We start from the raw sequence: 14,977 nt of genomic DNA, 5'->3' as shown, positions 1-14,977 counted from the left end.
TTGGTGGTCCCAACAGGGTGCGTACAATACTGCCCTGGATGCTGCTAAAAACTAGTCATTTCTGAGTTGGGACCCCGGACACCGCATGGAATAATATATTTATAACATTTGTAATATGGAAGTGATCAGCTGTCCTTATCCAGGGTGGTGGACAAATTTGCACTGCGGTGGACAATATCAGTGCTGCTGGACACATTCAAACAAGTCCACCTCGCGTGTCCCCAGACCGCAGATTGCTCCAGAGCCCACGTGTCCACTGCTGGGGGGCCTAGTTGGGGCCAACTTTTTGTTATCGAGTTGACCCTAAGTAGGGGGTGGAACAAGTAGCCCGAGGTGGTACCCTCGTCAAATAGTCGCTCGTAAATGGTCTTGAATATCCGTGGACCATCCTCATACACAACCTGATCCGGAGGCTTGCTGGCTGGGAGGAACTTGCGACTGCAACAAATGCTCTAACCAGTGCACAGGCAACCATCTCCGATCTCAAGCACTCCTCCATGCACATCTTGGAAGATTCCACATGACAGCTGAGGTGCGTCAATGGCCCCTGCGGCGCTGTCCAAGCTCCTGGAGATTCAGGATGTACCTACCCACCTAATACTACCTACCTACCTACCTACCTACCTACCTACCTACCTACCTACCTACTTACCTACCTACCAATGTAGTGTGGTAACTGTACGGATGCCGAATCGTGGATGATCACTACTCCACGCATACAACCAGTCAATGATTCGATCATGTCCCTCGTCAGGGAGCGAAACCGCACCTCGCAAACAACCTCATCCCCAAATGCTAGAATGCTCTAATCCATCTCCGCATCCCAGATTCTCACCGTTCCGTCATAGCCGCCCGAGACGACGTGCTTGCTATCGGGCGAAAATGCAACAGAGTTGACGCAGAAGCCACTGTCAGCTTCCCAAGGGCCCGCCACGGTCCGTCCCGTCTGCGCGACCCGTATACGGATCGTGCCGTCTAAGGAGCCGGAGACGATGTACTGGCCATCCGGCGAGAATGTTATAGGGTAGGCCGGATGCTCGTCCCATCGCAATGGCCCTAGCACCATCTGTCTTGTCTGAGGGTCCCAGATCCGGATAGTCCCGGATTGACACTGCGAGATGATGCGCGCACCGTCGGGGCGATATGCGACTGCTTTGACTACGCTATCGTGGCCTCGCAGCGGGTCCCCGACTGGCTTGCCTGTCTCGGCGTCCCAGATTCGGACCGTGTTGTCGCTGGATCCAGAGGCGATGTGCTTCCCATCTGGTGAAAAAGCAGCGGTACAAACATAGCCAGAATGGCCCCGTAAAGGCTCGCCGATGGCCTGTCCCGTCTGCGCGTCCCAGAGTAGGAGCGTCTCGTCCCATGAGCCCGAGACGATGCGGTTGCCGTCGGGTGAGAATGCGACACACATAACCCAGTGCGCATGTCCTCGGAGCGGCTGCCCGATCTGCTGCCCTGTCATTACGTCCCACAATCGGACAATACCGTTGTCATATGATGAGCCCGAGGCAAGACGTTTCCCATCGGGCGAGAACGTCACCAACTGGATGTCGCCCCTGTGTCCCCGCAAAGGCTCACAGATTTCCTTTCCGGTGTCCGCGTTCCAGATTCGGATGCTATGGTCCCCGGATCCCGAGGCGATTTGCGCGCCATTCGGAGAGAATGAGACGGATGAGACACTGCCAGAATGGGTTTTCATGGCGTTTACCCGTCCTGCAAGCTGATGAGGATGTCATGCTATCCAAGGAGTGGCGAGAATATCTCACTGTCACGGAACATGTTCAGAAGATGATGTGCAGCAGAAACTTGTTCTGGCGTATCTTGATCAACCATGGCCACTATATGCCGCAGCTTTGCTACCTCGCGCGTCTGACCCTGAGGCACCACCGAGCGGAACGCTGTCATTGCCATCACAACGCTTGTGAGCAGGCTGGATCGCGCAACTCCGTCTTCGCGTTCTGATTCTCGTTCGAGCGCGTCGAGCAATATCGTGCGGGAATCAGGGAAATCGTTGATGAGCTGTCGTCCATGATCTGAACATTCTCAAACCGTTAGTTATGGATGTTCCATTGTAATATAAGCCTCGATTACTTGCCTGACAACGACAGCTCCGTCAGCCGCTGAATTTGCCTCTCAGTGAGATCACGCTTTTCTTGAAGAGCACTGATGATAACGGAACAGTCTTCTTCAATCTTCCCTTTGGACTTCAGCTCGGCAAAATTCCAGCCTAAAGAGAGAGTAGGCGGGAGCCGAGCACTGGGTACGTAATCCTCGCCGACATCGGCGACAGACTCATGAATGAGCTGTCCCTCCTTTACCTGCCGAGGTGCCGCAAAGTGAGGCGGCCTACGTGTTATGAGTAAGGGTTCACGATATTCTCAGCGGGAAGGTGAGCTTGCCATCTCTCTGTGCCCTCCGCGTCTTCGTACGATAGACGCTTGATTGGCAGGCAAGCGAGGAACCACCAGAACCAGTTCATCGATTTGGTGGGTCGTGATGGGTACCAGTTGCCTCCATCGGCTTTCATCCGAAGCCCCCACAGCGAGGCTTCGTACATCATCCAGCGCAGCGCTGGTCCGAGACGGTCACTTTCGAGGTTCGGTACGTTCCCTCCCCCGCTGTGGTGATTTCCGTAAGCATTGATCCTAAGATCGTTCACCAAGATGTTTTCTCACATATCTGAGTGAGATCCAGCAAACCACACCTCTTTGACGTCGCCCTCGGCGTCCACCGGACCAGCTCCTCCATTGGCGTATTCGGGTAGGAACTTGACCCGTAGTTCATCGAGCGCTAGCGCATGCCTGAAAGCACAGACATGCGCCATACCAGAGGTCGTTTCGGGTGGGGTAGGACTCCTAGTAATGCCGACGGATGATATGGTATCCCTAGAAATGCCGCACTTAGCAGGTATCGCCGCACGAACGGGAGGCATGACCTACCATGCACCGACGAAGTGAACCTTTACATTTTCGCGCGATAACGTCGACTTGAAGTGTTTGCAGACATCCCCACGCATCGTCTTTCTTATGGGATAGCAGAGGAGCGCAAGGATCACGAAGATCAACCCGAGGAGGTTGAGATTTGCGACTGTGAGTTAGGATCGTTGATGCGAAACGGAGAGATGATGGGAGGAGAGAGAGGACGGAGTAGGGAAGCAGGGCAGCGAGTGACGGCGTGAAGATGAGGAAGGTCGTAAGCCAGAATACGGCGGCGGGGATGTGTTTAAGGACTACGAGAACCAATTCAGTGGGGGTTTATTGGACTTGTTGTGAATAAGAAGAAAACGCACATGTTTTTTCCTGGATCGATCCCTGCCATGTGGTCTTGTGTTCGAAGTCTTGTTGCATCGGCGTGCCAGACTCATCGAACCGTCTCTTCTCATGGGCGGTGGAAGATTCGTAGAGATCGTGTGCACTGCATGCAATCGACGTTCATCATGTTACTGTGAACAGTGGCGCACGTACAGGCGTATCTGCCTATTGTTTCCCTTCCTGAGGAGGCCAACCTACAAGGAAAGCTAAAGAACCTGGCATAGGGGAAATACTGAGAGTGCGGACGTACCTTTTCTATCATCCCCGCTATAACGCGAACTTGATGAGCCCCGCGAGAGAACCCTGTGCACGCAATCAAAGACAAGGGAAAGATATGTGGCTGAGACCATACCGAACAGGAAAATATGGTCGTCCGTCTGATAGTTTTCTACCAGCCATTCGTACGCCTTGAGGACATTCTCTTTGTAGTTCCTAACGGACGTTGATACGGTCAAGGGAGCGGTTCAACCATATACACGGCTCTCCTTACCATGCAATGGCCATATCAACGGTGTGATCGATGACTTGGGCCACGTAACGCATGGAGCAGCGGTCATCGACGTACGTGCCAATCCCACTGTCGTAGTACGCGAGTTGCCCCGCGTCTTCGACGAGGCGACTGTACAGCTCTACCACATTCGTGTTCTACGAGAGCATCAAGTTATCACCGGGAAGTCGACGGCTGGGACAACGTTCTGACCTTCATGCCAAATTGGTTCGCAGTTCCGTCGATGCATACAACGAGGTTCCGGCCTGTAATAGGGCAGTTGCACTTGGGCCTTTCGTCAATCTCTGGGACAACAGGTCCTGGCGTCGTGTCCAGTGTTTCTTCGGCGATTGGAGTCGTACCGCTCGCCGACGCCGCGTTTTCCAGGACGGTGGGCGGTGGGTGATCGTTGGGCGAGTCCGACGACACATGGATAGGCTGGCCGGACATCGAGGACGGCTGATGTGGGGGCAGGAGACGGCTCTGAGAAAAACGCGGTGAGGAGAGGTAACACAACGTTTGCCACGGCCTGCAGGTAGCTAAACCCATAGACTTGTGCTCGGCGTACGTGCGTTCTTCTCCGGGCGCGTGCAAGTCGCATGTTGAGCGGATATGAGCGCTAACACTACTTCGAAGCCCACGATGCCGATAGTGCGTTATTGCAAGACGGTCCGGCACCATTTGTGCCCAAACTGTACACACATGCGTTGATCTGGCGCAGCAGAAGACTCCATGAAGCTCGCTAGCGTTCGTAGGGCTTACTTCCAACGGTAAATACAGGAAGCCGACCAAGTCAGAGACGTCACAAGAGATAGGTGTCGACAAGCATGGGAGAGGGGAAATGTGGTCAGTACGTGCACCCGTCCGTGCGGTCCCGTTTCCTGAGTTGGGCATCGTGAAATCTGTCCATCGTCGTGACGTCCTCAGAGCCCAGCGCTACGAAGTGGTCGACGACGAGGCGATCAAAAGGCATAAAAAACATGCTCGGCGGATGAACGTGGGGACACGCTTGTGTCAGGCAGGAGTAATCATGTTGTCGAACGAGAGGAGAACGTGAACGCGACTTCGAAGCTCCCGCCGCAGTGCGTGGTCATCGGCCAGCTTCTTTGCCCCTCGCCACCATGTCGTCCGTTCTACCAGTCTGGTTCCTGCTGGTCATCGTGCTCGGACTTATGTTTGTTTCGTGGATCTTCACGCCCAAAGGCCCTAATCAGACGTAGCGCTACCTTTCTTCGTTACTGCTCACGCGGGCTCACATATATGCGCGACCCAGGTTGATACGCACGAGCTTCTCACTCGCGCTCGCCTGTTGCTATCTCATGTGGATGGTCACATATCTCGCGCAAGTTCATCCGCTCATATGTACGCGCTGGTTTCTGCAGAGCATCATCGGGAATTTGACCACTTATTTCGCGACACGTTAGCACCGAGGAAATCGCTGGTGGGGGAGGAGTGAAGGTTTGGACGTCCGCGGTCAGGGCACTGTTGCCTGTTTTATGGTCCGGGAGGTATCAGGGTACGTCAAATCTGCTACTGATTCGTGGCCGAGGAAGTTAACGAAGGTGCAGATTCGTATTTACTCTGCCACGGACGCTTTGTACACATGTTCTAATGCACACCCGCTTCAGCATTTCACCCCCGAAGCATTTCAGCTCATACTCAGTTCAGCACGGAAACAAGATCAGGTCATGCCTCCCAGCCGTTCGCATCGATACAACACGCGTTTACTGCCTGTCCTCCACGGGATGCGCTGGTGCTGCGGCCCAGTCGTGAACCTCCCCGCCCCACCCACCATCGAAAACCCAAGAGCCGCTACCTCCTCGTCCCTCTGATTCTTGGGGCTCCCCCCAACTGCCGCGACTTCCTGTGTGATCGCCCCAACCGCCAGAAGCCTCACCTTCAATAGCAGGCCAGCTCGCATTCTCGGCAGTCACATCAACGGGTAGCCCAATAGACTCGCGCACATCCTCCTCCTCCTCCTCCTCGTCGTCGTCGCTGTACTCCATGTCGTTCGTGGACGCGTCTTCACCGGTGGGTCGGTCAGGGTCGTGCTCGCTCATCCACGTTCGCTGCTGCCAAGGGACCGTACCAAGTAGCCGAACCCGCCAGTCCCACCTCGTCAACTTTTTCTTCTTGGCTCCCTCCTCAACGTACACGACGTCCAGCTGTAAGCCCGTAAGCACGTGTCCCTCCTCCAGTGGCTCAGACTCTCGCTCCGTCCTCCCACAGCTTGCAACAGCGGCCAGCAACATCTCCACCCACCCGCCGCACGCCAAGCTCACCCGCCTGAATCGCCATAGCTCGTCGATGCGCATGCTGTCCTCTTCCACGCTCTCCATCGCGTCCCGGACGACGGTCGCGATCCGCGCCAGGGGCAGCGGGTAACCTGCGCGAGGATGCGCACCATGGACGTGTGTAGCTCGAAGCTTGTGGCTACAACGGGACATCGCGTCGGGAACATTCGACATTTGCTCGGTGGGGTTGATGCGTCGGAAGAGCGCCGTCTGCGAGGCGAAGCCGAGTGCTTTATCGCGGCCCCATGGATCAGGCTCGACCGATCGCCCAACACCTCCGATCACAACCTGTGCGAAACCGTTGTCAACGTACCGGAGAATGACCAACGGAGGAACGACCACGAACGGTGTACCCGAATCGATTCCCCACCGACGTGCAATAGTCGTGAAACTCTTCGATGGTCCTGTGCGCGCGTTCGTGGGATTTATATCGATGGAAGGCCGCGTGAACGCGGAAGGCTCACCATTCGAACTTGTGGTCTGGGTGCCGGAACCACCTAGAGGTGCGGTTCGTCGGATCTTGCCACGTCCCGGGGCGTTCCTCGCCTGTATACCCTTCAGAGCCGGCAGGGGGCGAGAAGCGCGCGTTGAACGTGTACGAGGGGGTGGTGATGAGGAACAGCCGAGGGCGGTAGACGCCCAAGAGCACGGACGCGAACGACGGAAAGACTTCCGGCGCGAGATGCTCAATTCTGCGAACAAGACGTCACAGGCAAAGACGATGAGAACCGCGCCATCAAACGAGGTGGAGGAGGAACGCACACCTCGGTGGAGACGATGCATTCGACGCCGACGAACGCGCGGTTGACGTCCGCGAGGCTGCCCTTCCAGATCTGCACCTCGAGCGCCGTCCAGCGCGGAAAGGGGACGTCCATCAGCGCTTTCCAGTAGCTCTCCCGATCCGGCCTTTCGCGATCGTCGGCGAATAGCTGCTCATCGCTCGCTGTGCCCGAGCGACCCGGGCGAGGTTTCGTCACCTCGACCGCGACGGATAGGTCGTCGTCATCCAAGTCGAGGCCGAAGACCTTGTCCGGGTACATATCGCGGAACTCGTGCGGGCCTGGGAGAAATTCTTCCGGGATGTCTGTTCCCACTGGGGTTCCCACTGGGGGTGGCAGGGCGAATGCGGGCTCGCTGAGCGCTGCGAGCAGACGGCCGTCTCCGCATCCGACATCAAGTATCTGTCCAGAGTCATGATCCGATGGGATGATCTGTTCATGCTACATTCATGGCCCATCACGTCGAACTCACTGACTGGGGCCGCTCGGCTCGAAGAATATCGAGGACCCATAACTGTCTTTGTTGTGAGAGGGGAGGAGAGAAGGTCACTTGGAATGGATCCTCCGTTGTCTCCATCGTCTGCCTGTGTGATAGCGCGATTGAAATGGATGATACGATTTGTATACCTTTTGTATGCAATCGTCCAAATTGTGGAAGATGCTTCAGATGCAGGATGATCTTGAGGTTGAGGTTGATAACTTGAACGTGTCGAACCCTAGGATGGGGTGATTGGACGCGACGGTTTACTCGTGCTCTTTCCTCCTCACCTGTTACAGATCCTTGGCAATACTTCTCAGACAGGAACAAATAACGTAGCTCGCGTCGGGACATGAAATCGTCGCCAGTCTGTGGTTCTCGGTGGCACGCTATACCACGGTCGACTTCTCGACGGACCCTCAATCGCGCTACGGACGTAGTGCTTATCAATCCAAGACGTCGATGCTTTCTATACATTCGACATCCGGGGATGGAGGACACATCTGGTGACCAAGCTTGTATCTCAGCATGAGTCGCAGCGGAGGCGTGGACAGCCAATCGACGACGCCCTCGAGGCACGTGTATGGGGTTGCCTGAGGCCAGTATATAAAGGGTGCTGGAATATGCACTATAATCACCGCCAGCACACAATTGCCAAGGCTTCACGTTGTCCTCAACTCTACATATTACCACATCTGACTTCCTATCCATGGCCTCCACCACCGCCGACAAGTCCAAGCCCTACTTCCCCCTCGCCGGTGTTGCCACCGATGGCTGGTCGAACGATGACGAGGCGACCGCGACCTGTTTCTGCGGCGCCGTGCAACTCGCATTCGTGAGCTTACATTTCCGATCGCAGTTTCTGTTACGCACGTCGATCTGACTCCTTCGTCTATGCAGCCCACTTCCGGTCCAGGCTTGGTCGACACCTTCCTCTGCCACTGCACCGACTGCCGGAAAATCACCGCGTCCATGTTCGCGTCCAACTTCACCGTCGACGACGCCTACCTCAAGCACCTTCGCGGGCGCGAGAACCTTTCGAGCTGGGGCCAGAGCACGACCATCAAGCGCGGGACGAAGATGACCAACTACTTTTGCAAGACGTGCGGCACGCTCATGTACCGCGTCGGCGAGCATTTCCCGGGCAAGAGTATCCTCCGCATCGGCACCGTTGACGACTTTACGTTGCACGAGACCAAGCTCAAGCCGCAGACGGAGCACTTCGTGGAGAACCGGATTGGATGGGTGACGAGCTCCGTCGAGGGCGCGGATCAGTTCATCGGCTTCCCGTAGGTGGGCGGTCGGATGCAGAGTCAAACGTTTGCTTCACCTGCGCAATGGAGACGAGCGCTGATCCGCGTATGAATCAAATGCGATCTCAATTGAATCGAAAACGGACGTGCAGATACCATGAGCCTTCGCTTTGTCGTTTCCCTATTCAGGCCGTATGAGTAACCCATTTGACAGGCTCCGGCGCCGCCATCTCGATATCGAGTCACCCGATGTCCCGATGTTACCGGCTTGTTCCTGGTGCTCCATTACAACTGACTGTGTATGATCAGGGAGAAAACGGGACGGGGGGCCTTGCAGCAATCCGTCCTCCGTTCCGTTGACCCGCCGACGGCGGGCGGACACGACCACACGAATGACGCATCGTGTGCAAGCTGTACCCTGCTGGGCTCTCTGGACACTACATAAAATGCCACTACCCTTCACGATCTCATAGCCAGCGCGACCGCACAACGCAATGACATCCTCTACCACCGATAAAACCCAGCCCTACTTTCCGCGCGCCGGCGTTGCCACCGACGGCTGGTCAAACGACGACAAGGCGACCGCAACCTGCTTCTGCGGCGCCGTGCAGCTCGCATTTGTACGCTCCCCGTTCATCGTGGTCGCGCAAGCAGTGTTCTCACTCTGCCTGTTCATGCAGCCCATTTCCGGTCCAGGCTTGGTGAACAGCTTCCTCTGCCACTGCCCTGACTGCCGGAAGACTACCGCGTCCATGTTCGGATCGATCTTCACGGTCGATGATGCGTACCTGAAGCACCTCCGCGGGCGAGAAAATCTCTCGAGCTGGAGCCAGAGCGCGACCACCAAGCGCGGGGTGAAGATGACAAACTTCTTCTGCAAGACGTGCGGCACGCTCATGTACCGCGTTGGTGAGGCCTTCCCGGGAAAGAGCATGCTCACGATCGGCACTGTGGACGATTTCTCGCTACACGAGACCGTGCTGAGGCCGAGGTGGGAGATGTTCGTCAAGTATAGGGTGGGGTGGATCACGAGCTGCGTGGACGGAGCTGCTCAGTGTGATACGATGCCGGGAGTGTAGGTTGACGTGAATAGTAGCAGTTGTATGGGCCTTTTCGCCATATTCTGCACTTTGATAATGTCGCATTCTCCTGCATCTCTCGGTTGTTGCCCATGGGTGCACACTCGTTGGGACATTTGTTGCTGGACGCTCAACTGCATTCCGAAGGAGCCCCACGCCAATGTGGGCGGATGTCTGGGAACGCCCTCGCTGCCTATGGTATCGTGTCTCGATATCCTCTCAACGATGCATCAAAGCCCGCCCTATCGTCCGTACGAGTCATTGCGAAGATCCCAGAGTGGGTATTCGAACCTAAACTGGGTGCGGTTTACCTCCCCAGTTTCGGGTATGCCCTAGTATTCTTAGCAGATAGTGAGAAATCACCGCCGTTCTACGATTGACAAGATTTGATCTAACTCCGAAGGGATGAGGTGAGGTGTCGTATAATCGGTGGTTCTTTTCTGCGGTCTTAATCAGACCAATTGCCTGCCGCAATCGTCAACGCCCCATATAACCGCGTCTGCTGCACTTCCCAAATGCGTGTTGACCAGACTCTCAATACACGGTTTCATCCGTCCCGAAAGGTAAATTCGTTGGAGGTTGCGGGTACGCATGCTTGCCTCGAGAGCGGCGAGGACATCGTTCGTGTCCTCTATATTCGAGCCATAGCCGAAAATGAGTGTGTGCAGCTTTGGAAGCAACGGTGATTGGTCTTCCGAAAACTCGTTCAACGCCCGGAAGAAAGATAGTGGGATCGCGTTATCGATGTGCACTGTGTGTAGCCCGGACATTCCCCTGAGGAGGGAACACCAGTCTTCCTGAGTGAGTTGGTGCGATGAATGCACGCGAACTGCGAGTTTCGATGGGTGGACCGCGTCGAAAATATTGGTGCCTTGTTGAAACATGCGCTTTTCCGCCTCCAAGCCGTTCTCCGAATAACACGCCTGTTGCCATGTCACATCAAAGTCCTCCTGCCCAAGGAGACCATCGTCCTGAATGCAGCATGTGATACGAGCGCCGTACAGGTTACTGAGTGTGAGTTTCGGCGGTTTGCATCGACCTGCATGCGCCAATATGGCTCTTGTGAATGCCAACAACGCGGACGATGGTAATCCGTCGACGAACCCATCCGTTACATCAGGAAAAACCGGATTTGCTCAAAACCTCCTAAAACGTACTAAAACGTGCTCATTTAGTAGCTTTAGAGGGTTTCGGTACCCAATAAGTGACTCTTTCGATAGTCAGATTTTTCCTGATGTACCTCCGCCTTCACGCGACAGTCCGCGAAGATCCGGAGACACGAGAAGAAGTATTGTACCTCGGCAAGCGTATCTTCAAGATCAAGCTGTTTAAGGTGAGGGAGATGGACCTTGATCGGGACCTTGTCCTGATTCGTATCGTTGAGAAGGGGGAGAGCGGCTGCCAGATAGATGGATTCCAAGTTTGGCTGAAGCTTCAGGAATGTCAACACATCGTCAAACGAATCCGCGTGCGGTTGCCGTCTGATTTCCGTGTGGATATCGAGCCTTCGCAAGCGAGCCGGCGTTAACAAGAGATTGGATGTCCAAGGCGGGTAGCACTGATACAGGTTGAGGCGCTCGAGACTGGGGTACTGATCTGCCATGAAAGCGAAGCTTGGATACAGGTCGATTTCCGTGGTATTCTCCACCGAGAAGTCACGCAACCTAGTTAACTGGCCAGGATGTGATTGGAGTGTAGAGATAATGGTAGGACCGTCGGCCGCGATATCCAGTTCGATGATATGAGCTGCCGCATCTAACGAAAGCAGCGTGAGGGGATTGCGTTGGGCTTTTCTGCCTAGAATTCTTTCTCCATCCCCGAGATCTTCACCTTCATGTGATTCGGTGTCGAAGGTATCATTACCTGAAATCCAGGGTCGAGCCAGATACATGACATGAAGCGGAGCCCTACGAGCCCGCCGTAACATCTCCAGCGCCAACTCCGGAAAGCGCAAGTTCGGGGTGTTCCATAGTGTGGCGCTCGATAGCGCAACGTCGCGCCAGTGGCCGCAAATTTGAGATATCCTGATCCATTCCCAATCGTGTTCGCTCGAGGCGTCTTTGTACAAGAAAAAGACGTGCTGGAGGACTTCCGGGGGCATGCGGTTGACGGGAACCAGGAGATTCTTCTGGCGTCGAAGATCACATAGCTGAGCAACAAGGACCTAGATGCGATTGTCTAGGCAGCGCATTGTGACGTCTACGCCACACACTGAGCCAGGAACACCCGCGCCCGTACTACTGTAGCATGAACATGACTGACAATGAGGCATCATGTATAGGATTTTCTTGAGAGCCCGATGGGTGCTGCTACTGTACGGAAATTTAGTGCGAAATCAGGGAGAAGCTATAGATCCTACCTCGGTATGAGCTTCGGGCGACGTTGGACTCGCCGAAGTTTTTGAGACACCAAGCTAGGCGCGCAAAGAAACTTGAAGGACAGGAGCGGGACAAGCCGCGCTGCGCAGCCACGAGCCCGCCCTAAACTATTACCACCGAGGCCACCGCCTTGCCAATGATTTTCCTGTCTTCTCACAACCTCTGTATACTTGCCACTCGGAATTTCCGCCGACGGTTGAATAGGGTCACCTACAAATATATGCACTTTGTCATATTCGGGGCAGATGGACTTCCTGCTCGATCAACTTCCTTCCCAGATATACCCCATATAGCTGACAGTCATCCCAAGTACGATGACTAAACTACGACGCCGAAAGCTCGAGTATGACTCAGTTCAAGTCCACCAAGCTGCCATTGCGCAGTTCGAGCGTCGAACTCCAAATGTGACAAAGCGTGCCTCACGCCGATTCCGCGCAGGTGATTGTATATGGTAGGGCCCCTCGGGCCGGTACAAAAGCATGTCACTGGCATCAAGAGCAGGGACCAGACCTGTTTAATACCCAAGCGTACGTCACGTCGCTCATCCAGAACCCATCCCTGCATCTAACGCCTTGCAGCGCTCGGCTACATCCTGATGGCATCGGCAACCGCTGACAAAACCGAACCATACTTTCCTCTTGCGGGTGTCGCCTCCGATGGCTGGTCGAACGACGATGAGGCGACCGCGACCTGTTTCTGCGGCGCCGTACAGCTCGCGTTCGTAAGTAACGTTTCCCCTAGATTATTCAGCGCTACAAGTCCGGTCTGACACACTAGCATCTCAGCCTACTTCCGGTCCAGGCTTGGTCGGCACCTTCGTCTGCCACTGCACCGATTGCCGGAAGATCACCGCGTCTATGTTCGCAACCAACTTCACCATCGACGACGCGTACTTGAAGCATCTTCGCGGGCGCGAAAACCTCTCGAGCTGGGGCCAGAGCAAGACGATCAAACGCGGGACGAAGATGACCAACTACTTTTGCAAGACGTGCGGCACGCTCATGTACCGCGTCGGCGAGGCGTTCCCGGGAAAGAGCATCCTCCGCGTCGGCACCGTAGACGATTTCTCGCTGCATGAGACTAAGCTGAAGCCAAAGCGGGAGTTCTTTGTCAAGGATAAGGTGGGATGGCTCACGAGTTGCGTGGATGGTGCCGTGCAGTTTGAGACGATGCCCGGTATGTAGAAGTCGAGGAGAGGGCGGGCCATCGTATCGTGGTCTCGGACATGGCATCGTATATGCGGAGGTGTATCACTTCAATGGATTAGTTCATGTAGTACTGGTTGCGTCGTATTCAAGCTTCTCGCCGCAATCATCAATACCCCAGGTAATCATGTTTTCCATCTTCTCTCTAACAAGGATATCCTCTACGTGTCACAACTCTTCGGCAAGATAGACACGCCGGAGCGGACGGTAGCTCATGATTTGTTTAAGTATCTTGATGGCCTCTGCGTCGTCCTCGGCATTTACATATCTGTAGTCGCGTTCAGACCCACCCTAAACCTGCGTTGACACCGCCTTGCACGCTGGCACGACGTTAACCTGTACCGCCGACAACCCTCAAGACCTTGCCCGAGGACACAAACTATCCAACAACTCATCCGCTCCTCCAGTCTGCTCTTTGGACCTTACTCTACAAACATCCGAACATGGACAAACTACCTGCGTCGCTGACGAGGCTCGTCTGTCGTTTTGCTTGCGAGTCGAGTGCCAACGCCGCGCCGTCCCTCTTGCGCGTTTCCAAGCACGTCCGCGAGTCCGCCCTGCCTTACCGCTACCTGTCGTTGGCACTACTGGGTCGCCAGTCAGTGCTCAAGTTCCTCCTGCATATCCGCGAAGCCATTCCGGGCGAGAAGGTGCCCGTCAACCGAGTTTTGGTGAGCGATCGCCCGAAGAACAGCTCTCGCGGCTCCGGACCCTCCCTTGCAACCGAATCCAGCCCGGACGAGGAATGGGACTTCTCATACGCGTTCCTTTCCTTGTGCCGACACCTCCAAGACGCCCGGGAGTTCTGCCTCGTTCTTCAGGACGACTTTGACTGTGAAGATGAAGACCTTCGATATCAGTGCCTCGACCGGGGACTCAGATATATGCCCCGACTCTCTTCCTTGACGCTTTATCATTCGGAATCCGCGTGGTCCTTGGACCAGATCCGGCCCATGCTCGCGGTGCCGAGCCTGGAAACGCTCCATCTCGTCGGCAATAGTCTCGATCTCAGAGAATTCGCAATGCAGATGCCCTTCCTCAAGTCTCTTCGCCTGTCTGCACAGCGACTTGAAACCGACCTTGCTGCAGATCTAGCTCATCTCTTGTGTCTCGATACGAACTCGCCTTGGAACCGGGGCTCCGTCAAGGTGCCGAAAGACCTGAAAGAGGTTCACCTCGAACTAGAAACTTCGGACGTCTCTGGCGTGCGCCTGAACCACGCAGAGTGGATGATCAAGGGTATCGCGCAGGAAACCCGCGACAGCGATAGGCGCCTGGTGTTGCGGACGACCGAATATACCTTGGAGACTCATCTGGAGCGGATCCTCGACGAATGGCTTGGTCCACGGTCTCCAGTGACTACTGCTGTGTCGCCCGCCTCCCCGCCCGTAGCAAGCCTGGTGTTGATGGATGTTCCAGTGGAGGAGAAACCACAGTCCGACATGAATCCGATGCCTGTAGCATGCCTGGCGTCGACGAAGGTTCTAGTGGACCAGAAGACTCAGCTCGACTTGGATCCGGACTTGGTTTTTGTGACGGAGGAGATGCATGCCGTCCCGGCCCTGGCTAAAGATTCCGTGAAGCAAGCACTGACTCAGAAGCAGACCAAATATAGGCTCTCGGGCGCTAAAGCAGTGCGACGGTCGTGGGCATTCATTAGGCAGGCTGTAACTGATTTAGAAGTTCTGAATGACGATGGGCCATGCCTTT

The 14,977-nt window shown here is 55.3% G+C and overlaps 8 protein-coding genes across 8 annotated transcripts; 4 read left to right on the top strand and 4 right to left on the bottom strand.

Moving 5' to 3' along the window:
* Window positions 1-805: 805 nt before the first annotated feature.
* On the bottom strand, window positions 806-1,711 carry PUNSTDRAFT_75425 (WD40 repeat-like protein; the record flags this gene model as incomplete). Its single annotated transcript, XM_007387904.1, has 1 exon — window positions 806-1,711. A coding segment is annotated over one exon (906 nt), but the record flags the coding sequence as incomplete, so codon positions are not given.
* Window positions 1,712-2,090: 379 nt separating this feature from the next.
* PUNSTDRAFT_138223 (uncharacterized protein) lies at window positions 2,091-4,251 on the bottom strand (the record flags this gene model as incomplete). The annotated part of the gene is made up of 11 exons (XM_007387903.1): window positions 2,091-2,349; window positions 2,433-2,621; window positions 2,679-2,888; window positions 2,943-3,090; window positions 3,119-3,232; window positions 3,293-3,417; window positions 3,468-3,508; window positions 3,565-3,617; window positions 3,667-3,746; window positions 3,805-3,959; window positions 4,015-4,251. The coding sequence occupies 11 exons, from the start codon at window positions 4,249-4,251 to the stop codon at window positions 2,091-2,093; spliced, it is 1,611 nt and encodes a 536-aa protein (XP_007387965.1).
* Window positions 4,252-4,922: 671 nt separating this feature from the next.
* PUNSTDRAFT_75311 (uncharacterized protein) lies at window positions 4,923-5,225 on the top strand (the record flags this gene model as incomplete). Its single annotated transcript, XM_007387902.1, has 2 exons — window positions 4,923-5,017; window positions 5,075-5,225. The coding sequence occupies 2 exons, from the start codon at window positions 4,923-4,925 to the stop codon at window positions 5,223-5,225; spliced, it is 246 nt and encodes an 81-aa protein (XP_007387964.1).
* Window positions 5,226-6,035: 810 nt separating this feature from the next.
* PUNSTDRAFT_25427 (uncharacterized protein) lies at window positions 6,036-6,786 on the bottom strand (the record flags this gene model as incomplete). Its single annotated transcript, XM_007387901.1, has 3 exons — window positions 6,036-6,383; window positions 6,442-6,499; window positions 6,560-6,786. Coding segments are annotated over 3 exons (633 nt in total), but the record flags the coding sequence as incomplete, so codon positions are not given.
* Window positions 6,787-8,061: 1,275 nt separating this feature from the next.
* Window positions 8,062-8,645, top strand: PUNSTDRAFT_138221 (uncharacterized protein; the record flags this gene model as incomplete). The annotated part of the gene is made up of 2 exons (XM_007387900.1): window positions 8,062-8,187; window positions 8,253-8,645. The coding sequence occupies 2 exons, from the start codon at window positions 8,062-8,064 to the stop codon at window positions 8,643-8,645; spliced, it is 519 nt and encodes a 172-aa protein (XP_007387962.1).
* Window positions 8,646-9,099: 454 nt separating this feature from the next.
* PUNSTDRAFT_138220 (uncharacterized protein) lies at window positions 9,100-9,684 on the top strand (the record flags this gene model as incomplete). Its single annotated transcript, XM_007387899.1, has 2 exons — window positions 9,100-9,225; window positions 9,286-9,684. 2 exons carry the CDS (start codon window positions 9,100-9,102, stop codon window positions 9,682-9,684), a joined length of 525 nt encoding a protein of 174 aa, XP_007387961.1.
* A 1,180-nt stretch (window positions 9,685-10,864) lies between these two features.
* Window positions 10,865-11,998, bottom strand: PUNSTDRAFT_146264 (uncharacterized protein; the record flags this gene model as incomplete). Its single annotated transcript, XM_007387898.1, has 1 exon — window positions 10,865-11,998. Exon 1 carries the CDS (start codon window positions 11,783-11,785, stop codon window positions 10,865-10,867), a length of 921 nt encoding a protein of 306 aa, XP_007387960.1. The 5' UTR covers window positions 11,786-11,998.
* Window positions 11,999-12,242: 244 nt separating this feature from the next.
* On the top strand, window positions 12,243-13,378 carry PUNSTDRAFT_55316 (uncharacterized protein). Its single transcript, XM_007387897.1, has 3 exons — window positions 12,243-12,589; window positions 12,641-12,783; window positions 12,848-13,378. Exons 1-3 carry the CDS (start codon window positions 12,511-12,513, stop codon window positions 13,244-13,246), a joined length of 621 nt encoding a protein of 206 aa, XP_007387959.1. The 5' UTR covers window positions 12,243-12,510; the 3' UTR covers window positions 13,247-13,378.
* Window positions 13,379-14,977: the final 1,599 nt, after the last annotated feature.

The sequence above is a fragment of the Punctularia strigosozonata genome (assembly GCF_000264995.1).
Source record: "Punctularia strigosozonata HHB-11173 SS5 unplaced genomic scaffold PUNSTscaffold_15, whole genome shotgun sequence".
NCBI lineage: Eukaryota > Fungi > Basidiomycota > Agaricomycetes > Corticiales > Punctulariaceae > Punctularia > Punctularia strigosozonata.
This window is presented reverse-complemented; position numbering and strand designations above follow the sequence as displayed.